The sequence below is a fragment of the Electrona antarctica genome (assembly GCF_951216825.1).
Source record: "Electrona antarctica genome assembly, chromosome: 17".
NCBI classification, from domain to species: domain Eukaryota; kingdom Metazoa; phylum Chordata; class Actinopteri; order Myctophiformes; family Myctophidae; genus Electrona; species Electrona antarctica.
The window spans coordinates 4,800,699-4,827,287 of NC_136798.1; the positions used below are offsets into that span (position 1 = coordinate 4,800,699).

Consider the following 26,589-nt stretch of genomic DNA (forward strand, 5'->3'; position numbering starts at 1 on the left):
ACCTCTTGACAGGCGCAAGAGAGAATGCCAGACATTCCTATTTGAATTCCATATCCAGCTTGGGGTGGGTGGGTGGATTGGGGGTGTGGGGGGGGTTCCGGGTTTCCCACCCTACTTCCATTGACAATAACAGTGAATGGGTTCATCACTGAATACTCTCCAAGCTTTTCGGTGTAGTAAGATATTTCAGTTTTTGACTCATGCGGTTCTAACTCCTCCACCACTTACGGAAGGAACAGGTGTTTGCTCCAGGAGCTTCCGTATAAATAAAAGATATTGGCCTCTATAGGACTGCCGTAAAAAAAAAGGTCCAGGAGGACAGAATTTGGTACCTGATACAGTGCATATGGAGTTGTTATCCCCGTTCGCCCTATGCCGATAATATAGTTGGACCATGAAACGGCATCTGGCCCTTTTTATTAGCCTCTTAACCCCAATTTAAGGCTAAGTTTTCCCTCTACACCAGTGGTGCCCAAAGTAAGGTCCAGGGACCCCTGGGGGTCCTTGAGGGAGTTCCAGGGGGTCCCCAGCTAAATGATAGTTTGGAACCAAATGAACCCTTATGGGTGCTGTAACTCTGAGAGTGTATACAAATGGTTGCATTTGTACACTGTCAGAGTTAAATTGACATAGATTTGACAATATAAATTGGGTGTCCCAGAGATATAAAATAGAAATGCCATTAAATGGGGGTCCGGAGACTAATGCATGTCAAAGTGAGGGTCCTTGAAATTAAACGGGCTGAGAATCACTGCTGAGAATCACTGCTAGAGCTGCTAGAGGGCTCTTTGTAGAAAAAAAGAATTGTCGATCTAGTACAAGATCACAATCTAATCTTCCATTTTTGCGGAATGTTCACCCCCATAATAGTTACGCTATACTGTGTGAGTTCAAGTGGTTAGAAGTAAGTAAGGTTAGTTGTCTCCACCAAGCCGAAGGCATGTTTTGCACACGTCCGTGTGTGTGTGTGTGTGTGAGTCCGTCCGTCCGTCTGTTAACAGCTAATCTCCGGCACCGTTAACCCGGTCGATGCCATATTTTGCACACACACTCCCTGGATGCTAACGATGAACCTCTGCAGCTCTGCCCCACATTTTCCAGAACGGCCTGTTATAGCGCCAACAGGAGGCCGACTTTTGAAAAACACATTTTTTTACATTACTCCTCCAGATTCTGTCCAAAAATCTCGCAAATCGTTACACACTGTCTATATACTAGTCATGTGTTCAAGACGGATCTGTCCGATATTTCACTTTTTCTAGTTTGATCGGTTGCAACAATGTGTTATTTTCATTGGTTATTGCATTTAAGTTTTAAATATCCTCACGTTTGAGTCTGGTCGTTACTCTACTCATAAGCAGCTAGTAAACAGCTAGAGACCTCCAACCATCTAGCACTGGTAGTAGATTAGGACCAAACTATTTGACCCTCGACCCGTAGAATCTGACGGGCCACTGAGGGATTGTGGCGGTTCATCGTATTGCATTCTTCCCATTGGTTGGTTTGATCTGTTTGCTCACTCAATTAGCACAAACTGCCTATCAGCCTTGACTGCATGAGCTCAGTATTAAAGTGGAATTCAGATGAATTTTGGCTTCAAAATGCCATGCCATGGATGAGGAACAGAGTGGATGACATTCACTGATGCCTTTTTAGAGTGATAGACCTGTACTGTACACAATAAAGTTGTGACATTGACCGAGAAATTCAACAAAATTAATGGGAACAGGAGGAGAATGTGGCTGTATCTAGATTCTAGAACGATGTTACTATAGTTGAGAAATGACACCACCGCCGAGAGCATGCGGAGATTGCTTGAGACCACTACTCTATATACGTAAGTCCATCGAGACTTTTAAGTCTATGCTTGCATAAGACCCATTTTTTCGACTTGGCTTTTAATCACAGTCTAGATTAATTCCAACCTTTTATTAGATCACCTCATCTCAGTCATGTCGTATTGTATATCTATATGTATACCTGCTTGCTACTGATGTATTGATTTTATTTGTGTGTATTGTTGATGCTATATACGTTTTTCTTGACTTGTACAGCATTTTGGTCGATGACAGTCGTTTTTAAATGTGCTTTATAAATAAAGTTTGATTTGATGTCTATTTGCAGATATCACATTGCAGTTTTGGATCTGTGATTTCTAGCTTTTCTGAAAGGTAAACTGTGAGGTAGATTTAAATGCATGTACTGTGTAGCATCTTTAGGAGATCAGAGGTGTGTGCGTGTGCGTGTGCGTGTGCGCGTGTGCGATGAGACTAAAAGAATCCCTGCATATAAAATATCTGATCAAATCACCAAACAATTCCCCCAAAAATAAACAACTAGAATGTTAAAAATCTGTTTGTTTGTTTTTTCAACAGAAATTTGTTCCAATTTCATTCCAGTTGTATGAACAAGAGAATGACTATAGGCAGACATTTAAATCAATCATTCAATCAATCAAAAAACATGTAGTTCTCATCAGTCCAACAATGTGAATAGCATATAAGCAAAAAATCACACCCGTGTGAACTGAGTGGTGTAAGGTCTTATATAGACTGATCAGCTGTGGTCTGTGAAATCACACCCGTGTGAACTGGGTGACCATAGCAACCATGCTCATTTTTTGGTACGAACAGACAGACAAACTAACAAAGCCAGTTGTAGGAGTGGTTTACACCACTCAAAAATAATAGGCTATACACAGATTTTGTCAAAACATGATTTTCTGCATGACCAGTACGTGCTTGTATTATGTTTTAATTTGTAGAGAAGTCACATTTCTTTATCTTCAACTGTCTTATATTCTCAAGTTATGGATGGTGACAGACATGCTGTTTGTGTCCTGCATGAGCCATGGTGAGATGAATGAATAAAATACATTATACAATTCGACTGAAAGGTTTTAAGAATAGACTCTTCAAACCTTTCAGTCGAATGTATAATGTATTTTATCATTTTGTATATTAAATATATATCCTATTTTCTGTGGTATTGTGAAGTTAGCCTATAGGTGAAGTGAACAGACTGTCTCATGATATATGTTTTGTTTCCATCACCACCTTCTTAACAAGTCATAATATGAACAAAGTATAGCGCGAGCAGCGAGATCAGATCAAAAATGATGAGTGAAGTTACATAATACAGTATGGTCTAATAATTCCTGCCCTCGGCAGACATCCGTTTTATCATTATCTTTTGGCAGCAGCCAATTAACAGATAATTAAAAGCCCCAACATGCAGTTTTCTCTTCACAGATGCAGTATAAAAGCCTGGGACCGAGGCTATACTATGCATGCAGTTAACTTGCGGACATCGTTCCCAAAGACAGAAATTCAGATCAGGCGTTTGAGGCTTGCTCATTGGTCAGGGGGAGGCTGTGTCCAGAGCCACGTCAAAGCCATGGCAGCCTGTTGCGTGTCCGTGTTTTTAACGCACTCTCTCCAAACAGTAAGCAAAGACAGCTAGGGCTCAGCCAGCAGCGCCATAGGAATCGCTTTAGAGTAGCCTAGGCTCTACAGACACTCTCTCTGCATCTGCATAGATAGATATAGTCAAGTCGAGCCGACTCCTTGAGAAAAAAACCCACATAGGATTATCATTTCCCGTTTTCCCTGCGCGTCTGCTGCTATTTCAAATGAAGCTTTCGCTCTTCCCCTCAAGTTCTCCGTGAGATTTCCTTGGCTTTTTTTTTTCTTCTTCGCCATGAGCTGCTTGGATGTTATGTATCAAGTGTATGGTCCACCGCCTCAGCCTTACTTCACCGCAGCCTACAGCCCCTACCATCACCAGGTACGGACCTGTATTAGTCTGACTGCAGCATGCTTCACTTCAAGCGCCTCGTTCTATTATAGACAACTTGGGACATAATGCAACAACTGCTTATTTGGTGGTATTTTAAGCTATATATATATATCCAGACAAAAACTGTAGGTCTATAGCCTACATGGGAACATTCGTTTGCAAAATATATAGCTACATGTGCACCGTTTGCGATTTAAACTATAGTTAGCAAATAAGTTTGTTGAAAATAAAGTTTCATGAATAAATATGGAAAACAATATTAATATAATTACCCTAATCAAGCCGACGCATTTACAGACTAATCAGCGACAACATAGTGTTTATTTAATTTGATGATAAAAGCCTAATATAAGACATGTGTCATTAACATTTTTATTTGCTTTCATGACCATTCATTTTATTTATTTCGTGTTCTGATAACCTCAGGACACCTCAGTTAGTGTATATATTTGTAATATATTTTAATGTTTTCAGGCGGCTTACTATAGGCCTAAACACACGGCGCCATAGACATGTTTATTTATATATCAAGGATTATTTTACCACATCGGTAACTGACTCTGCGCACATGATTATTGCATTAGTGGTTCGTTGGCGACAATTGCATTAACAGATATTAGGAATATTAGCTTATGTTTATTTCTGAACATGTAGGCTATTTAATGGCCTATAGATGTTTTACCTTTACAATAAGCTGTAGCTATAGCCGGTGAAGTGTGTAGGCCTATTGCGAGTGTTTTGTAATTTAAAAAAGGTCAACAATTAATCAACCATAACAAATAAAAAGCTGTAGGCCCCATTAGGCTATTATCTCCAGAATTTGATCTGTATATAGCCTATTTACCTTTTAACACTTTCTTAAATTCTCTCTTGGTCAACATCCATATGTTATATTACGCGGGACTCTGTTTGAAGTAGGAGCCGCTTCCATATTTCAAATAGTGTGAAAAAGACGTCACTTAAACAAGCTTGTATATAAGCCACACAGCCTAACGTTAGCCATAGGCCTATACTTCACAAACACTAGCTACTATAAGCCATAAATTAATAGGCCTTATATATCTGTCTATTGAATTTAGATAAATCCCAGTCAAAATAATCAGTCAAAATAAGTTGGATTTGAATGAAAATTACTGAACATAATTTAAACTTGATATTATTGAAAAAAAAGACTCGATCAGAACAATATCATTTTAAAACTGAAGTAGCCTATAGCGAAGTCAAACAAACTAGAAAACTGACAGCCTTTTCCATCATAGGCTTCCATTCTGCATTATAGGCCATATAAACAAGTCAAACTGTTTTTTTCCCTCCCATCCTGTCCGCTATTAGAAACTGGCCTTTTATTCTAAGATGCAAGAAGCGCATGAGAGCACTTCTTCGTTCTCCAACCTCCCCGGCGCGGCGCCCTGCATCAAAGAGGAGCAGGACTGCGGCGGTGGCCGCGGCGCTGCGGACCACAAGGAGCTGCACGGGGAGCCTCCCCCCGAGGCCGAGTACCTGAGCTCCCGCTGCGTGCTGTTCACCTACTTCCACGGAGACATCAGCGCCGTGGTGGACGAGCACTTCAGCCGAGCCCTGAGCCACCAGCCCGGCGGCGGCGGCGGGCAGCAAGCCTCCGTGGCAGCTGCCGGCAACAAGTCCACAAGAGGTCAGTCAGTCAGTCAGTTTAGTTGCAGGATACCGGAGAACTCGCCAGTTTACCATGAAGTCGCCGCGGCGAAAATTCTTCATCAATGTCTTCATCGTTGTATGCTATGCTAACATGCTGTCTTTATCATGTAGCATGTCAAACTCACAGATGTTATAGTTCATTTCCAAAGTGATCAAATTATTTTGTGCAATTAAATGTTCAGCTTAATTTCTAAATAATGATAAAAAGGTGAGTATGTGAATACTGAATAGGCTACCAATGATATAAGTAAGGCCTACCATTCTAGGATATGTTTACTAATTGTTTTGTAGGCTACTTTTAACATTCCTACTTTCAACTCGACAACTATCCTCTCTCTCTCTCAATTCAATGCAATTTAAATGAAGGTGAAGTAAAACTAAAATGCACTAAATCGCTGCGAGTTGGTAAACTGGCGAGTTATCCGGATACCGTTTAGGGGGTCGGATTGTTATTGTAGTTTACACCGTCCGACCGTCCGAAACTGATGTCCTTTCGAATACAGTGACATCAGAGGTTGCGTTGATGCTGCAAGGTGAAAGGTCGCCTTGTTTTACTGTCTTAAACATGCCTATACTTGTTCCTGTGCGGTCAAAATGAAAGGACACGATGATATATGAAAAAGGAAGAAGAAACGGGATGCAGTCCTATTTTATAATTTACATTTTGATCAGTTTACTGACTGCAGGTGTATTAAACATGTAGGCTATATTTGTTTTCCTAAAAAATAGGAATATGAGCAGTAAACTAAATATTTTTTTAATTCAGTATATAGGCCTATTTTAGCCATTTGAACTCCCTTTGTATCAAGCACATCGTTGATTCATAAAGCTATAGTCTATAGCCTATTTTTCCATATAAAATATTGAAATTAAAAATACAATAAAATATTTAATAATTAAGGTCTTTAATGTCCAATAATTGTTTTAGGCTGTAAGACAAAATATAGGAATTTCAACTTTTAAAGAGACACTTTATTTCGTGCACGTCAAGTTTGAATAAATGGAGCGATCAGCAACTGCATGCAACCATTTTATTGGTCTGTCTGTTTACTTAATTTCAAGTGTGTGAGTCTTGAATCCATTCAGATTGTCGTCACACATTCACTTCCATCATGCATTGTTTATTTTTATTGCACACTGCAGATGGATCATTCCCAATGAACCAGCGGAGCTTCCCTCCTTCCTTCTGGAACAGCACGTACCAGCCGTCTGTCCCCACCTCACTGGGCAATGCGCTCTCCTCCCCCCACACAGAGCTGCCCTTCCCCGGGGACCCCTACTCGTCCGCCTCCCTGCACAACCACCTCCACCAGCCCAGCCCCGACGCCTGGCACCCGTCCCACCACCATCACCACCACCACCACCACCCCTACTCACTAGGCAGCGCCATCGGCGGCCAGGGCTCGGCCTACTCGCGGCCGGGCGTGCACGAGGTGTACGGCGCGGCGTTCGACCCGCGCTACGGCTCGCTGCTGGTGCCGTCGGTGAGGCCTCACCACCGGCTGGCCCCCGGGAGCTCCGTGCCGGGGCCCAGCGGCTCGCCGTGTGACATCGGAGGGAAGGGGGAGTCGGCGGCCGGGTCTGCCTGGAGCGGAGCCTTCACCGGGGCCTCCGAGATGGGACTCAACATGGACACAGGTAACGGTCCGCATGCGAGTACACCGCTTATAAATGCAACCCTTCGCCTTGTTAACATAGCTTTACTGTATCTGCAGTGATGAGCAACGAAGCACCCGTTATATGTCCATCCTGTTTTACAGTTCTGTCCGTCAGATCATTTCCATCTAGCTTTGCCGACTCTGTGGTTTTGAAAATACTCTTTAGAGCATGAAAGCGTGAATGAATTAAAACCAATAAGCTTAGCAGATCACCCTCATTATAGACTTAATCCATGCACGGTTTGTCAGGTGTCGTAATGTTCAGTGGTGACTGACGTCAGGACAGTGTCCTAAATAGACTAACGTCAGGTCAGTTTCCTAACAGACTGATTTTAGATCAGTGTCCTAACAGACTGAGTTCATGCCAGGGTCCTGACAGACTGAGTTTAGCTCATTGTCCTAACAGACTGACTTCAGGTCAGGGTCCTGACAGACTGACTCCAGGTCAGTGTCGTAATGGACTGACTTCAGGTCAGTGTCGTAACGGACTGACTCCAGGTCAGGGTCCTGACAGACTGACTCCAGGTCAGTGTCCTGACAGACTGACTTCAGGTCAGTGTCCTGACAGACTGACTTCAGGTCAGTGTCCTGACAGACTGACTCCAGGTCAGTGTCCTGACAGACTGACTTCAGGTCAGTGTCCTGACAGACTGACTCCAGGTCAGTGTCCTAACATCAGCTCGGCTTTCCCTCCCACACTGCTGCTCTGCTTCCACCTCCTTTCCGCCTCAGGGGCGTTTCCTCTCGCCCCCTAACAACAACATTATTGGGCTTTCTTTTCCTAATCTGCTCACTTCGCCTTTTCTCTCCACCTCCCCCTCCGTTATTTTCCTCCTTTCTCTCCCCCACTCTCAGGTCTGCAGGCGCAGGATAAAAGCAAGGACTTGTACTGGTTCTAGAGACCCTCCCCCCCACCCCCCATCTCCTCCTGCTTCCCCCTTTCCCCTCCTTTGCTGCTGGCCGCTCTGTCGCTTCCCCCTTTACCCCTCATGCTCTGTTCCGTTCTGCTCTGTGGAACGACCTGACAGACAGACTGACATGACGGACAGGGAGGACAGGCATGCACGGTGGCAGGAGGCGCTGGTAACACAGCTGTAACACAGGAGGCGCTGTAACACAGCTTCTGGTCTCGCTTGCAGCTCGGCGGTACGGCGGACTGTGCGGCGGCAACGGCGCGGCTCTTCTGAGCTGAAAGCCGCGAGGCGCGAACCCCCCCAACACCCCCTTTTGGTGGAGTGCAATCTGACACACCTCAAACCAGACGCGAAGGGCTGCGAGAGAACCGTCTCGACCCCATCGTCCTCCTGCGGTACTTAAGGACGCAACAGACAAAGACGAGCTTCTCTGCACCTCTCTGTGACAGACGAGGAGGCACATAACCTCCTCTGCTTTGGGGACACGCGTATGCTACGCTGTGCAGACGGACAGAGACACATGTCTTGTCACACTCGACAGACAAAGGCAACAGGAAGAGGAGGAAGGGGAGGTTCAGATCTTGATGGACTTATAGCAGGACATGCCTCACTGGGACAACTGGGGCTATAGATGCACACGCACGCGTGCACGCACACACGCACACACACACACACACACACACACACACACACACACACACACACACACACACACACACACACACACACACACACACACACACACACACACACACACACACACACACACATAAAAGGGCCCTCATGTTGTGGTGGACAGCCTGTACCATTAATCCAACAACCGACATTAATGTTGACAGTCACAGTCCTTGCGATATACTAAGCCGAAGAGCTACGGTGGACACTGGCGACATGTAGTGTGTACAGAACAACAACAAAGCAGAAGACATTCGTCCTTCATGTTTATTCAAAAGACTTATTTTATTTCACGGTGGATGGAAAGTGGACATGTTGAAAGAGGCCACCGAAATGTGTGAAAATAAACATTTTGACCTATATGTGATTGACTGACACCGTGAGAAAAAAAGACTAGCTGAACTGCTTCTGTTTCGAGAGAGAGAGAGAGAGAGAGAGAGAGAGAAAGGAAATGTCTGAGAAAAGTGAGAGAGTGTCGGGCTCTCTTGTTAGATGAGTGAGGAGCGCGGCGGCTATTTGAAGCCACTTGACTCTATCTCTCCGTGCTCTGCTCTCGCCTGCAGCTGTCAACGACAACTGCTCTTAAACTCAATGTACACACACACACACACACACGCACACACGCACACACGCACGCACATGCGTGCACACTGACATACACAAATACGTATCCACCACAAGGCATGACACACGCACACACTTACACACACATTCTTGAGCACACACAATTATAAAACCTATGTATAACAGTGTAACACACCATCCCACTGCGGTTTTTGAGCCAGGCCTCTCGGGTTCATAAAAGGAGCATTTAGTGTTATCTGGATGTTGACCTCACTGGGGACAACTGGCCCATATCATATGTGGGATGGGCACACAAAGTGTGTGTGTGTGTGTGTGTGTGTGTGTGTGTGTGTGTGTGTGTGTGTGTGTGTGTGTGTGTGTGTGTGTGTGTGTGTGTGTGTGTGTGTGTGTGTGTGTGTGTGTGTGTGTGTGTGTGTGTGTGTGTGTGTGTGTGTGTGTGTGTGTGTGTGGTGTCCATCTATACAACTGCTCCTCAAGTCCACCATTTATCTGTGACGTAAAGGGACAGTTCACTGATCTACAACCTAATTGTTCTGATGTGAGAAGATCCATAATATATATCGCAGACAGATATATATATATATATATATAGGGTACTGTACTGTTTATTTCTGATGATGTGAAACGCGTCATTTCATATGAGACTGTGAAATGACGCATTCCATCATCTTTTCATGGAGAAATACACAGAAGACTTATAGGTATTATTTGCCACACTGTATTTATTGATCGACTCGCATCAAAACAACGGGATTTAGGTTGAAAAGTTTCCCTTCAAAATGAACATAAACTTTTCTTTTTTTACAAGTACTGTACATACTACTGTTAATATTGAATAAGGCAATGCAACAACTACAGTATGCTGTATTCTATGTGAATGAATTAATATATTGCCTAAAGTGTCTGTCCAACCAATTCTGATGTAAAGCCTTATTTGCTCGTAACTATAAAATCTGACTCAAGGCCAACTTCACTATCGTGTGTGTGTGTGTTCTCTCAACTTTCTATGGGCAAACATAAACATTTCTATATCAATGGTATACCTCAGCATGGCATTCTGAAGGCTTGGAGGTGGTAGGTAGAGCATAAAACCAAAGTTATTGGATTATTAGTTGACTGTATTCTGTCCATCAAATTAAATATGTTGATAGGATCCTCTGTATCACAATGTTTCTTAATCATTGGTGCTGAACCTAAGTGGGACACAGAGTTTCTGATCAGATAATGAACTTCAAAATGCAGATATCAATGTCAAATAATTTGAGAACACCTGATTTAGTAATAACCATGCACAAGTGAGTTCAACAGTACAACACAGTTTTCTTGATTCAATCTTTTTGTCTGACATAACGGCACATGACTTTGCATACTTTACCTTTACTTTATAAATTGATTGTACATGATGTACATACATGATGAATTCTATATGGAGGTTTAGACAGGCTGTTTATGGGAATCAAACCTGTGAATGTATTATTGGATGGTTTCTATACCACTTGACAACTATACTTCGCAGTATAGCCAGGAGATTAGATAGATATTTAACATCTGGGGCACAATTATTGACAATGGTTAACCCATTTTGGGCGGGAACCCCTTTTGGTGTTTTAAACATTATGTTATAAAGAAAAATTACATGAATTGACCAACCATGATGACCTTACTGTATGTTACAGTTCATCAAATCATATAGGCTTACCTGACCTTTTCTTTGTGATTCACCTGAGAGACAAGAATACTGCATAATAACCAGTAAGACGCCCTGAGGGCAAGAAGCGACCTCGCCCTTGCATCTGCCTGGGTGACGGCAGACTGCTGGGCGAGCACTGGCGCTTTGGCATGGGGGGGGTCAGATCAACATATGGGATGAATTCTGTACTGGCCATATATGGAGCGTGTCTTGAGTGTACAGGGTTTGATGAGGTCAGAACAGGAAGGACGGGTGGGGAAGGATAAACATATGGAATGTCAGAACAGGTCAGCTCCATATATGGAGATATCAGGATTTGAGGTCTAAGGGTCTCCATGATGTCACGTGATGTCACGAGGCGTGACCATATATGGAGGCGTGATGTTACGAGGTGTGACCATATATGGAGGCCATATATTGACATTCCCATATATGGAGAAGGGCCCCTGGCGATGTCGTCTACATTGCGACTACATGTATGCCCATATGGTGATCCCTGATGATGTCAAGGTCGCACTGCTGGTCGTGCGTGCCCACATCCACCTGGGTGACGGCAGACTGCTGGGCGAGGGCGGTCGCTTTGGCATGGGATCAACTTTGACCAAAAATGCTCAATTAAATACTGGTATGGCCATGTTTCATTGCCATGGTCAGGGTTCATGGCCATATAGCGTGTCTTGAGTGTAGAGGGTTTGATGATGTCAGACTGACATATGATGGACTGACAACCATATATGGAGATCTAAGTGCATGTCTCCATGATGTCACGAGATGTCATGTGACGCCATACCATATATGGAGAAGTGGGTGACTAACTGACGGGAGATGCATGTTTTCATAGTAAGCGCGATCTACGGTCGCAATAACTATCAGGACACCTCAATGAAGTCACAGGACTTTGTGCTTCTTTTCTTTTTTCTTATGATATTTTTTGGGCTTTTTTGCCGCCTTTTTTTGATAGTTGTATAGTAGGTAGACACGAAACGGGGAGAGTGATGGGTGGGAAGACACACAGCTTAAATACCAGCTTTAATTTCAACAGGTTTATTTTAACCCATTTTGGGCGGGAACCCCTTTTGGTGTTGCATTATGTAATGCTTTAGCTATTGAAAAATAGCAGATCTACAAGAGCATAGCGCGCCACCGAGTGGCGCGCTATGAGCTTGTAGGTCTGCTGTTTTTGAAGAATCGTGAAACCACCATTAGGTACTGATGCAGAGTGCGGTCGGTGTACAGTGTGGGTCGGGACAGTGCAAGTTGTCAACCTTACATGGTCATATACTAACCAGGTTGGACTTGTTTACAGTAGACCAGTAGTTTTAAAACATATTCATGTCAAGGACCCCCAAATGTATGCGCATTTGGCTGCGGACACCCATTTGAAAATATTTTGTACCAGGGACCCCATAAGAGAATATTTGTCCAAAAAAGAAAACCCAGATCTATACAAGCTCAGAAGACACGATGCGATGTGTTGTGAGCTTGTAGATTGGCTATTTTTGCTGAACCCCTCAAACCCCCTCAAGGATCCCTGGGGGTCCCCAGACCTCACTATGTGAACCAGTGTTGTAGACACTTCGCAGATGGTGTTGGAGATTTTAGAGATATCAATGTGGGGCTGGGGGGTGTAGCTCTAAGGTGGATTTCTGACTAGAGCCTAGAGGCAAAACATAAAATGGGCTTGTATATCACAACCGCATTAGGCCGATTTGTAAAATGTGGGATGGAGTTTTCTTGCTGATCAGTCCAGCAGTTTCCGAGATTTGCTTTGGACTCACACAGACACACATTGATTGATTTATTGATTGATTTTGATTGATTGAAATATTTATTAACAGTTTGCAGAATTACAGTACATTTCAAGCACAAACTCAATACAAAGACTGTTAACTGTGAGTGGACAACCCAATTAAGCATTACACTTGTTTACAAGAGGGTCCACCATGTTCAATTCATCAAAACATTTAGAGACGTACAAATAGACACTTCTATATATAGTCAAAGAACAGAACAGGAATTAGACAGACTGACTGGGGGCAAAAACAGTCTCCGTCCCAGGTCTTCGGCCTGCATGTGTTTTATCTGTGTGATTAGATACTGTACAACAGTGCAGTACCATATACTAATAGTACAAATCGTAACAGGATGAAAGCATGATGTGCGTTGCAGCAAGAAACGCGTTTCTACAGCAGGGAACAACAGAATGAAGCGGTCTTCTTGGATTTATGCTTCATTCTGTTCTAGTTTTCACGAGTGTCAAATATATCTCTGTGTGGGGTTATTACCTCTAACAGTTCACCAGCATTTGCGCCAGCTATGACAGGCGTTGTCATTTGCGTAAATGCATGAAGAATGTTTCAAGTTCATAATGAACATGATCAGCATGACGCTGATGAAATGCATTCACGTTTTCTCGCCCCAAATAAATAGATTTGTGATGGACCTGTGAGTGCTGGTGATCGGTTTGTTTCGTTGCACCTGATGATAGTTGTGCCGTGAGCTTTGAGTGCTTCAACTCTTTATATTGATTGATCCCTAATTTATTCACTTAAACTATTTAGTTATACTAAAATATTTAGTTGACTGGGGTCCCTCAGGGGTACTCGATAGATTAATATACACACGTTGAAATCCAGATTGTTTATTTAAATCAGACACAGATAAAAAAATAGATGGGTCCATTTTCTACACACTTCTGTGTACTGTAGATAGATGCTGATACAAGCAAACAACTGCAATAAAATAAATAATACAATACAGCACGAATAAAACGGAACACAAAGTGTGCTGATGTCACATCTCAGCCATATGTTATTTTTCTCAGAGTGCACATAAAGTGTGTGCGTGCGTGCGTGCCTGCGTGCGTGCCTGCGTGCGTGCGTGCCAGTTGAAAGCTCGGACAGCTGTAGATTAATATCAGCTTCTGACTGGAGTGATGAAGGACAAGAGAAGGGTGGAGAGGTCTCCGTCTTTCTCTCTCTCTCACTTTCTCCCTCGCACACACACTCCCTGGAGAGACAAAAACAAACGGCTCTATTCAGGCAAACCTACGAGTGTATTCAGCTCGGCGGGAGAATAGAAATGTGTAAAGAAATGCTAATTGGCACATGAAACTCGAGGTGAAGGTTAAGGTCAAGAGTTCTTTAATCAAAGCATTGTAAAGACCGATTCATAGTTTGTCGCGTGACGGTGTCACACACAAAGAATAGCAGACCTACAAAGCTCACAACGCAAATGCTATATTCTCTGCCGTTCTCGGCGTGTGACAGCATCGCGAGACGGAGAGAATACATTGGGCTTAATGCTGTATTCACCCTGGCAAGACACAAAGCTACTTTGATTTTCGGTGGAAGCCACAGCAACGTGAAGATACAAAGCGACGTTGTCGCTGCTGCTTTAATCTACAAAGCTATACAACAAGTTGAGCTTCAACTGCAGCTACAAAATGACCATTTTCACTCACAGTCACAGATACTCTACACCATTGGTTCCCAAAGTGGGGTCCGGGGACCCCTAGGGGTCCTTGAGGAGGGAGTTCCAGGGGATAAATGATAGTTTGGAACCAAATGGACCCTTAAGGTGGTTGCACACTGGATGCGTTTTTCGGAAAACCGACGGAAAAACGCAGCTAAAAATCCGAAAAACGCAACAGTGAGCACTGCAGGGACCTTTATGGGTCTGTAACTCTGAGAGTGTACACATGGAACCAAATGGACCTGTCAGGGTCCATTTGGTTCCATTTGTACACTCTCAGAGTTAAATTAGCACAATACAAATTGGGGAAACATGTTTCCCCTACAGACTGTTAGTTGTGCGTTATTCTTCTTCCCAAATGGCACAGTTTAAGAACCAGGTGTTCCTTTAAGTTTTCCCCCTTTACTCCTGGGGGACTTTTAGGATTCACGGTCAATGAATGTGCAGTCTGCCATCGAATGCACTCAAGGTGGCACAATGGCATTAAGTTAATATATTTTGACCTGAGATCAGATTCTAAAAAATGTCTTCTACATCCTGACAGTTTTCTGAAAAAGCTATGTTTCTATGTCAGTCGTTCTTCGATTTTTCAAAAATTGCAGATCTACAAGCTCGTAGCGCGCCACTCGGTGGCGCGCTATGAGCTTGTAGATCTGCTATTTTTCAATAGCTAAAGCATAACATAATGCTAACACCAAAAGGGGTTCCCGCCCAAAATGGGTTAATATATTTGAGTGGTGCAAACCACTCCAACAACCAGCTTTGTCTGTACCCGTGTATGTACCCGTGTACCTGTACGTGTGTGTACCTGTACGTGGGACCCAAAGAAATGAGCATGGTTACTATGGTCACTGACATTACGTCAGACCACAGCTGATCAGGCTATATAAGACCTTGCACCACTCAGTTCACACGGGTGTGATATTTTTTCTAATATTTAGCTTTTGAAGCAATCGTTAACAGTCACGTAGGTACTGAATAATTATGTCGATATGCCAGAATTTGAATCTGTTGTATAATCAATACAGATGCCTCAAATTCCACAGTGAATTTACCTTTTTTCCCCTCCTTCACATACTGTATATCATTCTCTTTCAGTACCGAGCTAGACATGTGGGACATGCAGTTGTAATGTAGCCTTACATCAGGTCATGGTAGACCACAGTAAACTTGTTAAAGTGAAGCGGAAATGACAGTAGCAGTAAATGTTTTCACAGTTTTCCCACATCATCCACAATGTTATTCAGCTGTGTTTTTCTTACATGTAATCACTATAGAGCATCGCAGTCCCGCCCCCTTTCATGACGAGGAAATGAATCCCAATGCATTTTCCCATAGACATTTCAAAAAGTATTTATTTAAAGACCCTTTAAGCGTCGTACGAAGACAACTCGAGTCGTGACAAATCATGACAACAAACACAATATTTTGGACCAAACAAATAATTACAAAGAAGAAAAACAACAAAAAGTGCTGTTTTTTTTCTACTTTCTAATTATTTGTTTGGCCCAAAACATCATGATTTGTCACGACAAGAGTTGGCTTTGTCCGCGGCGTAAACGTCTTTAAATAAATACTTTCTGAAAAGTCTATGATGAAAATTAACAGGGATTTCTTTTCCGGGTCTCCGGGGTGGGACTACGTCACTACGACGCTCTATAGAGCGCCGAAGTCCTGACGTCACTCGCTCATCCCCTGGTTCACTGAAGTAATTTCTCTATGGAGAATAACATGGGCTCATCTTAAAATCGTCTCATATAAGCATTGTGGTCCAAAAATAAACAAGCTGTGTCTGCGATATTGTCAGGGAGGTGTCTCTGTGTCGTTTGCGACCGTCAGTCACTCATATATGATACAGTCTGTTTCTAGCGAAAATCTAACTAATTCAGCAGCAGTAACGTTACAGTTTCTCACAGTCAGTTGATTATTCATATCCATATGAGTGAAACGGCCAGGACATGTTTATTTTTCAAACACAGTTCTCATAAGGATGACATTGGGATTGGCTGTGTACAAGGCAAGTCAAAAACTGCCCAGCAACAATTTCCTATAAAGTCTTAAATATTGTAACCTCTGTCATTATTTGGCCTGCCCTACAACAGGGGTTCTCAACGTTTTTGGCCGGGGACCCCCGGAAATGCTTTGGCAATGTCTCGGGACCCCCGCCCCGCCCCCTCCCGACCCCCAATATAAATTGACTGCTACAATAACCTTAAACCATTTTGGGCGGGAACCCCTTTTGGTGTTTTAAGCATTGTTATAATTTAGCTATTGAAAAATAGCAGATCTACAAGCTCATAGCGCGCCACCGAGTGGCGCGCTACGAGCTTGTAGGTCTGCTATTTTTGAAAAATCAAAAAAAAAAAAGAAAAGTTTTTTTTTTTTTCTTTTTTTTTTCAAAAGGGCACATTGCCAAAAGGGCAGGGGGTGCTCTAGCACCCCCTAGTGTCTATCTGTGCACGCCACTGCAGCACGCACACATCTATTAACCCATTCAGGCCTGACGTCGAAATTTAAAAAAAAAAGTTTTCTAAATCATGACAATTTTCGGAAAGATTTGAGGCACATTTTAACGATTTTTCAAAAATAGCAGACCTACAAGTTCATAGCGCGCCACTCGGTGGCGCGCTATGAGCTTGTAGATCTGCTATTTTTCAATAGCTAAATTATAACAATGTTTAAAACTTCTTTGCCTTTATTTAGTATTTTGCAAAACATTTTTGAATAGTTAAAATGGCCAGTCTACAAGTTCACACCGTGTCAATGTAGATTGTCTAGTTGAATTATTCAAAAATGTTTTTCAAAATAGTAAAAAAAAGGCAAAGAAGTTTAGGGATAAGGGGTTTAGCGGCGACGTAAATGGAGCCCATGGACTTTAAACAGGAATGACAGCTCATGGCCTACAGCCCTACACTATATCTTTGAGTAATCATTAGTATGTTTTGTGCTGCCGGTGGGGATGCTGCAGCCTTTAATATCTCTGTCCCTATGACATTATTTTTCGTGGGGGGTGGCGTGGGCGTGGGGATATGTTTTACCCTTGCTTCTGGTCAGATTTAATTCAATATTAAATACATGCCATTATCAGTCGTTTCATATTATGTTTGATAATATCACACTTAGCGATTTACTGTAATTCAAATGTTTGTTGATAGCTAGATTAACCCCTGCATCCCTATTTTGGCCAATTTTCTAAATCTTTATATGTTTTTTTTCTTAAAGTTTCAAAAAATATTCAAAATGTAATTTATTTCAAATGCTTGTGCTCTGTTCAGTACAATAGTACAATAGTAGAACACAATTTTAGAACTCTCCCGTCTGTTTTTATCTCTTTTTTTAATCTTGCAACCTCCCCCCTTGCTCCTGCCCCGCCTCGCACATCACAACCCGATGAGGAATGCCAAGCCTGCTAATGCCCCTGAGCTGCCGAGCGACTAGCTACCACATTCACTCACATCACTCACACCATGCCGCGTGGCCGGCCCTTTCTCACACGAGCACCCGCCCGCATTTTTCACATTAGTCGACATAAGCGCCCCGCAAATGCGAACGTGGAATCCTCCTGTCCGCACTTTATTGCTTGCTGCAGAGAGGTCCCTTGCTGGCTGCGCTAAAACGCAGGGAAAATAAACAGAGAGAGAGAAAGATGGGAGAGGGAGTGAGGGCAAATCAAGAAAGGCTGTCACGATGGTTGTGAAGGTTAAGTAGAAGGTTTACGCAATGGTGATGCTATAGGAAGGTTCCGTGGCATTGTTCCGACCTCCCATTGTTCCGAAATTACTAAGCCTATCTCTAACCATAACCCTAAACATAACCGCAAGCACGGGAGCAGCGCATGTTCGCCAACCAGCAGCGCATGTTCGCCAACCAGCAGCGCATGTTCGCCAAATTTAATGCATGTTCGGACTAACGGGACTTTGGATCTATGGGCAGACACCTATAGGAAAGGGTCACCAAAATTAACAGGATTCATCTTCTTTGGAGCAAGAATGGGCAGATTGTTTTATTTAATTCTCTCGGTTTTAAAGTGTGCCGTGATTTTTTTCCACCACCTAAAACATTATTATCATGTACTATGATTGTACTAGGAGGAATATTTCTTTCAAAAAAAGTGTACAGAAAGTGTTAAAATGATGTTTTTATGTGGCCACACCCACCAGTTCATTAAGTATGCCTGGTTTCACCTTAGCACCACCCACCTGAACTTAAGCCTCGCCCACAGCTGTTGTAGTATGATAATGGGGGGAGGGGTTAGGGTTATGATGTCACTTAAAATTGTGTTATTTCGATTGGGCCTTTTGACTCAAAGGCTTTCAGCTTTCAGGCAGAAATACACAGGGAAGACATTTATTCTAACCACACCTGGGGGTCTATTAGACTAGTAATGTTAACTCCATAGACACATGAACAGGAAAGAGTACAAAGATCACGGCACTCCATCTTTAAAGGAGCATTCAGTGATTTGGGTGATTTGGAAAACCACCCAGTCCGCCCCGGTAACAAAATGTGCACATGCACGCTCTACAGTGGGGGGAAGTGCAACAGGCCAACAGCATGTGCACCAAGGCCCCACTCGATCATGATTGGAGGAAGGCCCCTCTCATCCTGATTGGATGAAGGCTTTGCCACCCGCCACCAAAACTGAAACTAGGGTTTTTTGACCCCAGGGGCTCACTGGGGACAGGGAGGAACTCCTTATATGGTCAGCACACTCTATAGTAGGGAGGATTATCCAGAAAAAAATAAAAAATAAGTGATATTTGAATTAAGTCAAATCACTGAATATACCTTTAAGGGTTAAAAGAACAGTGCCTGCTTTAACTTTTGCCCTTGTCTAGGAACATCATCCCATGCTCCATCTATGCCCCACCTTTTCCCTTTATCTCCATTCCTCGGCCCCTGATCTATGATCTCTGCAGGCAGAGCAGATCAGAGCTAAGTGACAATATCGGGTTTCCTTCCCCGTCCGACTGTTTGCAGGAGAGATGGAGCGGAACAGCCCTTTAACAATGGAGAGTCACTCTTCTTGCGCATTCCCCACATGTCCTATATGGTTTGCTACAGTTCCTCCGCTGAGACAAATGGCAAAAAGAGCAAAAAGTGAGAGAGAGAGAGAGAGAGAGAGAGAGAGAGAGAGAGAGAGAGAGAGAGAGAGAGAGAGAGAGAGAGAGAGAGAGAGAGAGAGAGAGAGAGAGAGAGAGAGAGAGAGAGAGAGAGAGAGAGAGAGAGAGAGAGAGAGAGAGAGAGAGAGAGAGAGAGAGAGAGAGAGAGAGAGAGAGAGAGAGAGAGAGAGAGAGAGAGAGAGAGAGGTATCTTGCCACCATGAAAGTGATTGGAGAGAACAACGACAGTGGGAATGTGTTGAGGCTCGATCTTCTTGATAGGATTATAAAAAATTGTTAGGAACTTTGCAATAAAATAAGATGTTCAGATTAATTACAAAGGCTGAAGTAAAAAGTAAGTTGAACAGCAAGTCACAGTGGAATACAGAACACTCTGGTCCTAAAGTCTTTGTCGTGAGTGTGAATGAGCTCTGTGGCAGCTGCATACCAGTAGCTTACCGCCTTCAGTGAATTCACAATAACTCCATGCAAACGCTCTCCCATGTACATTTGTTTGTACATGTGTGCGCATGATTGCTGAGGCAGACTAACCGAATGTGAGTTCACATCACAAACTCCAATCCGCGTTATGGGAACTAAACCTCCCCCCAAATGTGAGTCAACAAATCCACAGACAGGTCATATTAACAAATCAACCGCCCCAAAAAAAAAGAAAATCTAGCTGTCAGAACCTACAATTAGCAGGCCAAATACGTGTTGCATTACAGGAAAGACACACACACACACACACACACACACACACACACACATGTACACACACACACACACACACACACACACACACACACACACACACACACACACACACACACACACACACACACACACACACACACACACACACACACACACACACACACACACACACAAATGAAGAGGAAAGGAGTAAATGTGGTGGGGGTAGGAATAACAGCTGTCGTGGTTACAAGCCAAGTTTTGACTGGCAAATAAAAAACGTTTTGGGTTGACAACGAGTAAAACAAATGCCCTTGGAAAGCGTAAGCCTGACTGATTTGTTTTTATTGAGGTGTGTTTACCTCAGCACGATATGATACCCCATATAGTCGACTTTCAGCTGAAGTGGAAATTGCAACAGCGTGCATAGGCGCACCAATTGCCAATTTACTGTCAATACTAGGCCGCTCAGATACCTGCACACTTGGGCTTGTGTTTGCCAGAAACTGTGTGTGGTTGACATACATCATAATAACACATCATCGACGCACAGTCTTTACGCCTGACGGAGTGGCTCAGCTGACGAAAACAATTTGCTGAAGACGGGGAAGCCATTTATATCGACTCTACTTTGTCAGGAGGATGACTGTCTATTTATTTATGTTTGGCTTATAGTTTGGGTGGTGCGTACCCCGGATATCAATCTTCAGCCGAAGTTGTGACATTCAAAACCAGAAGAAAAGAGAAATCAAACGTCAGAAAGGTTGTTTTAATTGGCTTTTTTTACATTCATTTCGTACCATATTTCCATTTATTTTCAATTCTGGCAGTGGTGGTGACTGCACTAAGGTGCTTCCTGAGATCGTTTAATTTACTGTATACAAAGTGTGTGTGTGTCTGTGTGTCTGTGTGTCTGTGCGTGTGTGAGTGAGAGAGAGAGAGAGAGAGAGAGCACGCAGAGCAAAATCCCCAGTAATTTAGCTGAAATAATAAACACTGACGTTTTTACTTTTGTTTCTATACATATGCATGCTCAGAGAAGCACGCTTGTCAGTGTGTACAGGCAGGATGTTTACTGTGTGTGTGCGTGCGTGCGTGTGCACAGACAGGGAGTTCACACCCCTGTGGGTGCTCTGTTAAGCTGGCAGATCGGGATTCGAGATGGAAAACCCAGCCAGCAGGTGTATATAATATAAATCATGTTGATGTAAACTGTGTTGGCACATACTGTACAGGGTGTGTTCTTGACAAACTGGGAGAAAAACAACCATTGGATACTCGATGGCAGCGCAAGCCTTCTCTCTGAGGTCTACAGTTTCTCCTCCATGTGAGTCGACCATGGGGTCTATACTGTGGTCTACAGTTTCTCCTCCATGTGAGTCGACCATGGGGTCTATACTGTGGTCTACGGTTTCTCCACCATGTGAGTCGACCATGGGGTCTATACTGTGGTCTATAGTTTCTCCACCATGTGAGTCGACCATGGGGTCTATACTGTGGTCTACGGTTTCTCCTCCATGTGAGTCGACCATGGGGTCTATACTGTGGTCTACGGTTTCTCCTCCATGTGAGTCGACCATGGGGTCTATATACTGTGGTCTATAGTTTCTCCTCCATGTGAGTCGACCATGGGGTCTATACTGTGGTCTACAGTTTCTCCACCATGTGAGTCGACCATGGGGTCTATACTGTGGTCTAAAGTTTCTCCTCCGTGTGAGTCGACCATGGGGTCTATACTGTGGTCTAAAGTTTCTCCACCATGTGAGTCGTCCATGGGGTCTATACTGTGGTCTATAGTTTCTCCTCCATGTGAGTCGACCATGGGGTCTATACTGTGGTCTACAGTTTCTCCACCATGTGAGTCGACCATGGGGTCTATACTGTGGTCTTTAGTTTCTCCACCATGTGAGTCGACCATGGGGTCTATACTGTGGTCTACAGTTTCTCCTCCATGTGAGTCGACCATGGGGTCTATACTGTGGTCTACAGTTTCTCCTCCATGTGAGTCGACCATGGGGTCTATACTGTGGTCTACAGTTTCTCCACCATGTGAGTCGACCATGGGGTCTATATAATGTGGTCTATAGTTTCTCCACCATGTGAGTCGACCATGGGGTCTATACTGTGGTCTACAGTTTCTCCACCATGTGAGTCGACCATGGGGTCTATACTGTGGTCTTTAGTTTCTCCACCATGTGAGTCGACCATGGGGTCTATACTGTGGTCTACAGTTTCTCCTCCATGTGAGTCGACCATGGGGTCTATACTGTGGTCTACAGTTTCTCCTCCATGTGAGTCGACCATGGGGTCTATACTGTGGTCTACAGTTTCTCCACCATGTGAGTCGACCATGGGGTCTATACTGTGGTCTATAGTTTCTCCACCATGGGGTCTATACTGTGGTCTACAGTTTCTCCACCATGGGGTCTATACTGAGGTCTACAGTTTCTCCTCCATGTGAGTCGACCATGGGGTCTATACTGTGGTCTATAGTTTCTCCACCATGGGGTCTATACTGAGGTCTACAGTTTCTCCTCCATGTGAGTCGACCATGGGGTCTATACTGTGGTCTATAGTTTCTCCACCATGGGGTCTATACTGTGGTCTACAGTTTCTCCACCATGGGGTCTATACTGTGGTCTACAGTTTCTCCTCCATGTGAGTCGACCATGGGGTCTATATACTGTGGTCTATAGTTTCTCCTCCATGTGAGTCGACCATGGGGTCTATACTGTGGTCTACGGTTTCTCCTCCATGTGAGTCGACCATGGGGTCTATATACTGTGGTCTATAGTTTCTCCACCATGTGAGTCGACCATGGGGTCTATACTGTGGTCTACAGTTTCTCCTCCATGTGAGTCGACCATGGGGTCTATACTGTGGTCTACGGTTTCTCCACCATGTGAGTCGACCATGGGGTCTATACTGTGGTCTACGGTTTCTCCACCATGTGAGTCGACCATGGGGTCTATACTGTGGTCTATAGTTTCTCCACCATGTGAGTCGACCATGGGGTCTATACTGTGGTCTACAGTTTCTCCTCCATGTGAGTCGACCATGGGGTCTATACTGTGGTCTACAGTTTCTCCTCCATGTGAGTCGACCATGGGGTCTATACTGTGGTCTACAGTTTCTCCTCCATGTGAGTCGACCATGGGGTCTATACTGTGGTCTATAGTTTCTCCACCATGGGGTCTATACTGTGGTCTATAGTTTCTCCACCATGGGGTCTATACTGTGGTCTATAGTTTCTCCACCATGGGGTCTATACTGTGGTCTATAGTTTCTCCACCATGGGGTCTATACTGTGGTCTACAGTTTCTCCACCATGGGGTCTATACTGTGGTCTACAGTTTCTCCACCATGGGGTCTATACTGTGGTCTATAGTTTCTCCACCATGGGGTCTATACTGTGGTCTATAGTTTCTCCACCATGGGGTCTATACTGTGGTCTATAGTTTCTCCTCCATGTGAGTCGACCATGGGGTCTATACTGTGGTCTACAGTTTCTCCACCATGGGGTCTATACTGTGGTCTACAGTTTCTCCACCATGGGGTCTATACTGTGGTCTACAGTTTCTCCACCATGGGGTCTATACTGTGGTCTATAGTTTCTCCACCATGGGGTCTATACTGTGGTCTACAGTTTCTCCACCATGGGGTCTATACTGTGGTCTACAGTTTCTCCACCATGGGGTCTATACTGTGGTCTATAGTTTCTCCACCATGGGGTCTATACTGTGGTCTATAGTTTCTCCACCATGTGAGTCGACCATGGGGTCTATACTGTGGTCTATAGGGTCTATACTGTGGTCTATAGGGTCTATACTGTGGTCTCCATGGGGTCTATACTGTGGTCTCCATGGGGTCTATACTGTGGTCTCCATGGGGTCTATACTGTGGTCTCCATGGGGTCTATACTGTGGTCTCCATGGGGTCTATACTGTGGTCTCCATGGGGTCTATACTGTGGTCTCCATGGGGTCTATAGGGTCTATACTGTGGTCTATAGGGTCTATACTGTGGTCTATAGGGTCTATACTGTGGTCTATAGGGTCTATACTGTGGTCTATAGGGTCTATACTGTGGTCTATAGGGTCTATACTGTGGTCTATAGGGTCTATACTGTGGTCTATGGGGTCTATACTGTGGTCTATAGGGTCTATACTGTGGTCTATAGGGTCTATACTGTGGTCTATGGGGTCTATACTGTGGTCTATGGGGTCTATACTGTGGTCTATAGGGTCTATACTGTGGTCTATGGGGTCTATACTGTGGTCTATGGGGTCTATACTGTGGTCTATAGGGTCTATACTGTGGTCTATGGGGTCTATACTGTGGTCTATAGGGTCTATACTGTGGTCTATAGGGTCTATACTGTGGTCTATAGGGTCTATACTGTGGTCTATGGGGTCTATACTGTGGTCTATGGGGTCTATACTGTGGTCTATAGGGTCTATACTGTGGTCTATGGGGTCTATACTGTGGTCTATAGGGTCTATACTGTGGTCTATAGGGTCTATACTGTGGTCTATGGGGTCTATACTGTGGTCTATAGGGTCTATACTGTGGTCTATAGGGTCTATACTGTGGTCTATGGGGTCTATACTGTGGTCTATAGGGTCTATACTGTGGTCTATAGGGTCTATACTGTGGTCTATAGGGTCTATACTGTAGTCTATAGGGTCTATACTGTGGTCTATGGGGTCTATACTGTGGTCTATGGGGTCTATAGTCCACCATGGGGTCTATACTGTGGGCGGGTCCTCGCAGCACATGAGTGGCACAATGTTTACACAAGCCGCCACACACATTTAGTTTCTACAGGGTAAAACCTTCAGTGTTAAATTAACACAGGAGATTTTTTTTTTAGAAATTTCAGAGCACAGATGTGCCCTCTTGGTTGTTGTGGGCCTCCTGTGCTTGACTACTACAACTCCCTTATTGGCCTCCTGGCATGCTCAATTAAGCCCCTTCAAGTCTTCAACCAACGCCTGGTCTTCAACCTCCCAAAAAGGTCACGTCTCCCCCCCCTTTTCTCTGTTCCCTTCATTGGTTTCCGATTGCTACCTGCAGCCAGTACAGAACACTGGTGGTGTTGCTACCTGCAGCCAGTACAGAACACTGGTGGTGTTGTTGATGTGCTGCTACCTGCAGCCAGTACAGAACACTGGTGGTGTTGCTACCTGCAGCCAGTACAGAACACTGGTGGTGTTACCTGCAGCCAGTACAGAACACTGGTGGTGTTGCTACCTGCAGCCAGTACAGAACACTGGTGGTGTTGTTGATGTGCTACCTGCAGCCAGTACAGAACACTGGTGGTGTTGTTGATGTTACCTGCAGCCAGTACAGAACACTGGTGGTGTTGTTGATGTGCTACCTGCAGCCAGTACAGAACACTGGTGGTGTTGTTGATGTGCAAGGCAACTAAACGCATCGCACCCCCTCACACCTTCAGACATGCATCCAACTCTACAACCCTCTAACTAGATCAGCTAACACAGGAATGCTGTCTCTGTCTGTCCCTGTCTGTCCCTGTCTGCCTGTCTGTCCCTGTCTGTCTGTCTCTGTCTGCCTGTCTGTCCCTGTCTGTCCCTGTCTGTCTTTCTCTGTCTGCCTGTCTGTCCCTGTCTGTCTGTCTCTGTCTGCCTGTCTGTCTCTGTCTGTCTGTCTGTCTCTGTCTGCCTGTCTGTCCCTGTCTGTCTGTCTCTGTCTGTCCCTGCCTGTCTGTCCCTGCCTGTCTGTCTCTGTCTGCCTGTCTCTGTCTGCCTGTCTGTCCCTGCCTGTCTGTCTCTGTCTGCCTGTCTCTGTCTGCCTGTCTGTCCCTGCCTGTCTGTCTCTGTCTGCCTGTCTCTGTCTGCCTGTCTCTGTCTGCCTGTCTCTGTCTGCCTGTCTGTCTGTCCCTGTCTGTCTGTCCCTGTCTGTCTGTCTGTCCCTGCCTGCCTGTCTCTGTCTGCCTGTCTGTCTGTCCCTGTCTGTCTGTCCCTGTCTGTCTGTCTGTCCCTGCCTGTCTGTCTCTGTCTGCCTGTCTGTCTGTCCCTGTCTGTCTGTCTGTCCCTGCCTGTCTGTCTGTCTCTGTCTGCCTGTCTGTCCCTGTCTGTCTGTCCCTGTCTGTCTACTATTCTGTGCCTATTCTGTGCAACTGCTGGGTATGTCTGTGTTGTCCACCGGGCCAATAAGGGACCACCGTCCATCATTCTTGATGACGTAACTAAGGTACGTTTGGTGATCAGCTGGGTATGTAATATTACTACTTTTCTTTTCTTTTTTTTACCTTATTTCGAAAAGCACTTTAACGGTTTAGAAACGCGCTATACAGATAAA

General features: G+C 44.3%; 1 protein-coding gene across 4 annotated transcripts in view; it reads left to right on the plus strand.

Annotated features, from left to right (window-relative positions):
- Nucleotides 1-3,328: 3,328 nt before the first annotated feature.
- vgll2a (vestigial-like family member 2a) overlaps nt 3,329-26,589 on the plus strand; it is a 32,389-nt gene continuing 9,128 nt past the window's right edge. For 2 of the 4 annotated variants that reach the window (XR_013792039.1, XM_079525850.1), the window contains exons 1-3: nt 3,329-3,786; nt 5,131-5,449; nt 6,616-7,110. Coding sequence is in view for 3 of the 4 variants with exons in the window: in XM_079525850.1 (XP_079381976.1) it covers nt 3,700-3,786; nt 5,131-5,449; nt 6,616-7,110 (901 nt within the window). In the remaining variant the exon portion in view is untranslated. Of the gene's footprint in view, nt 3,787-5,130; nt 5,450-6,615; nt 7,111-7,985; nt 10,273-26,589 lie in introns of those variants that run through there. The other 2 variants (XM_079525852.1, XM_079525851.1) reach the window with 2 other exon arrangements.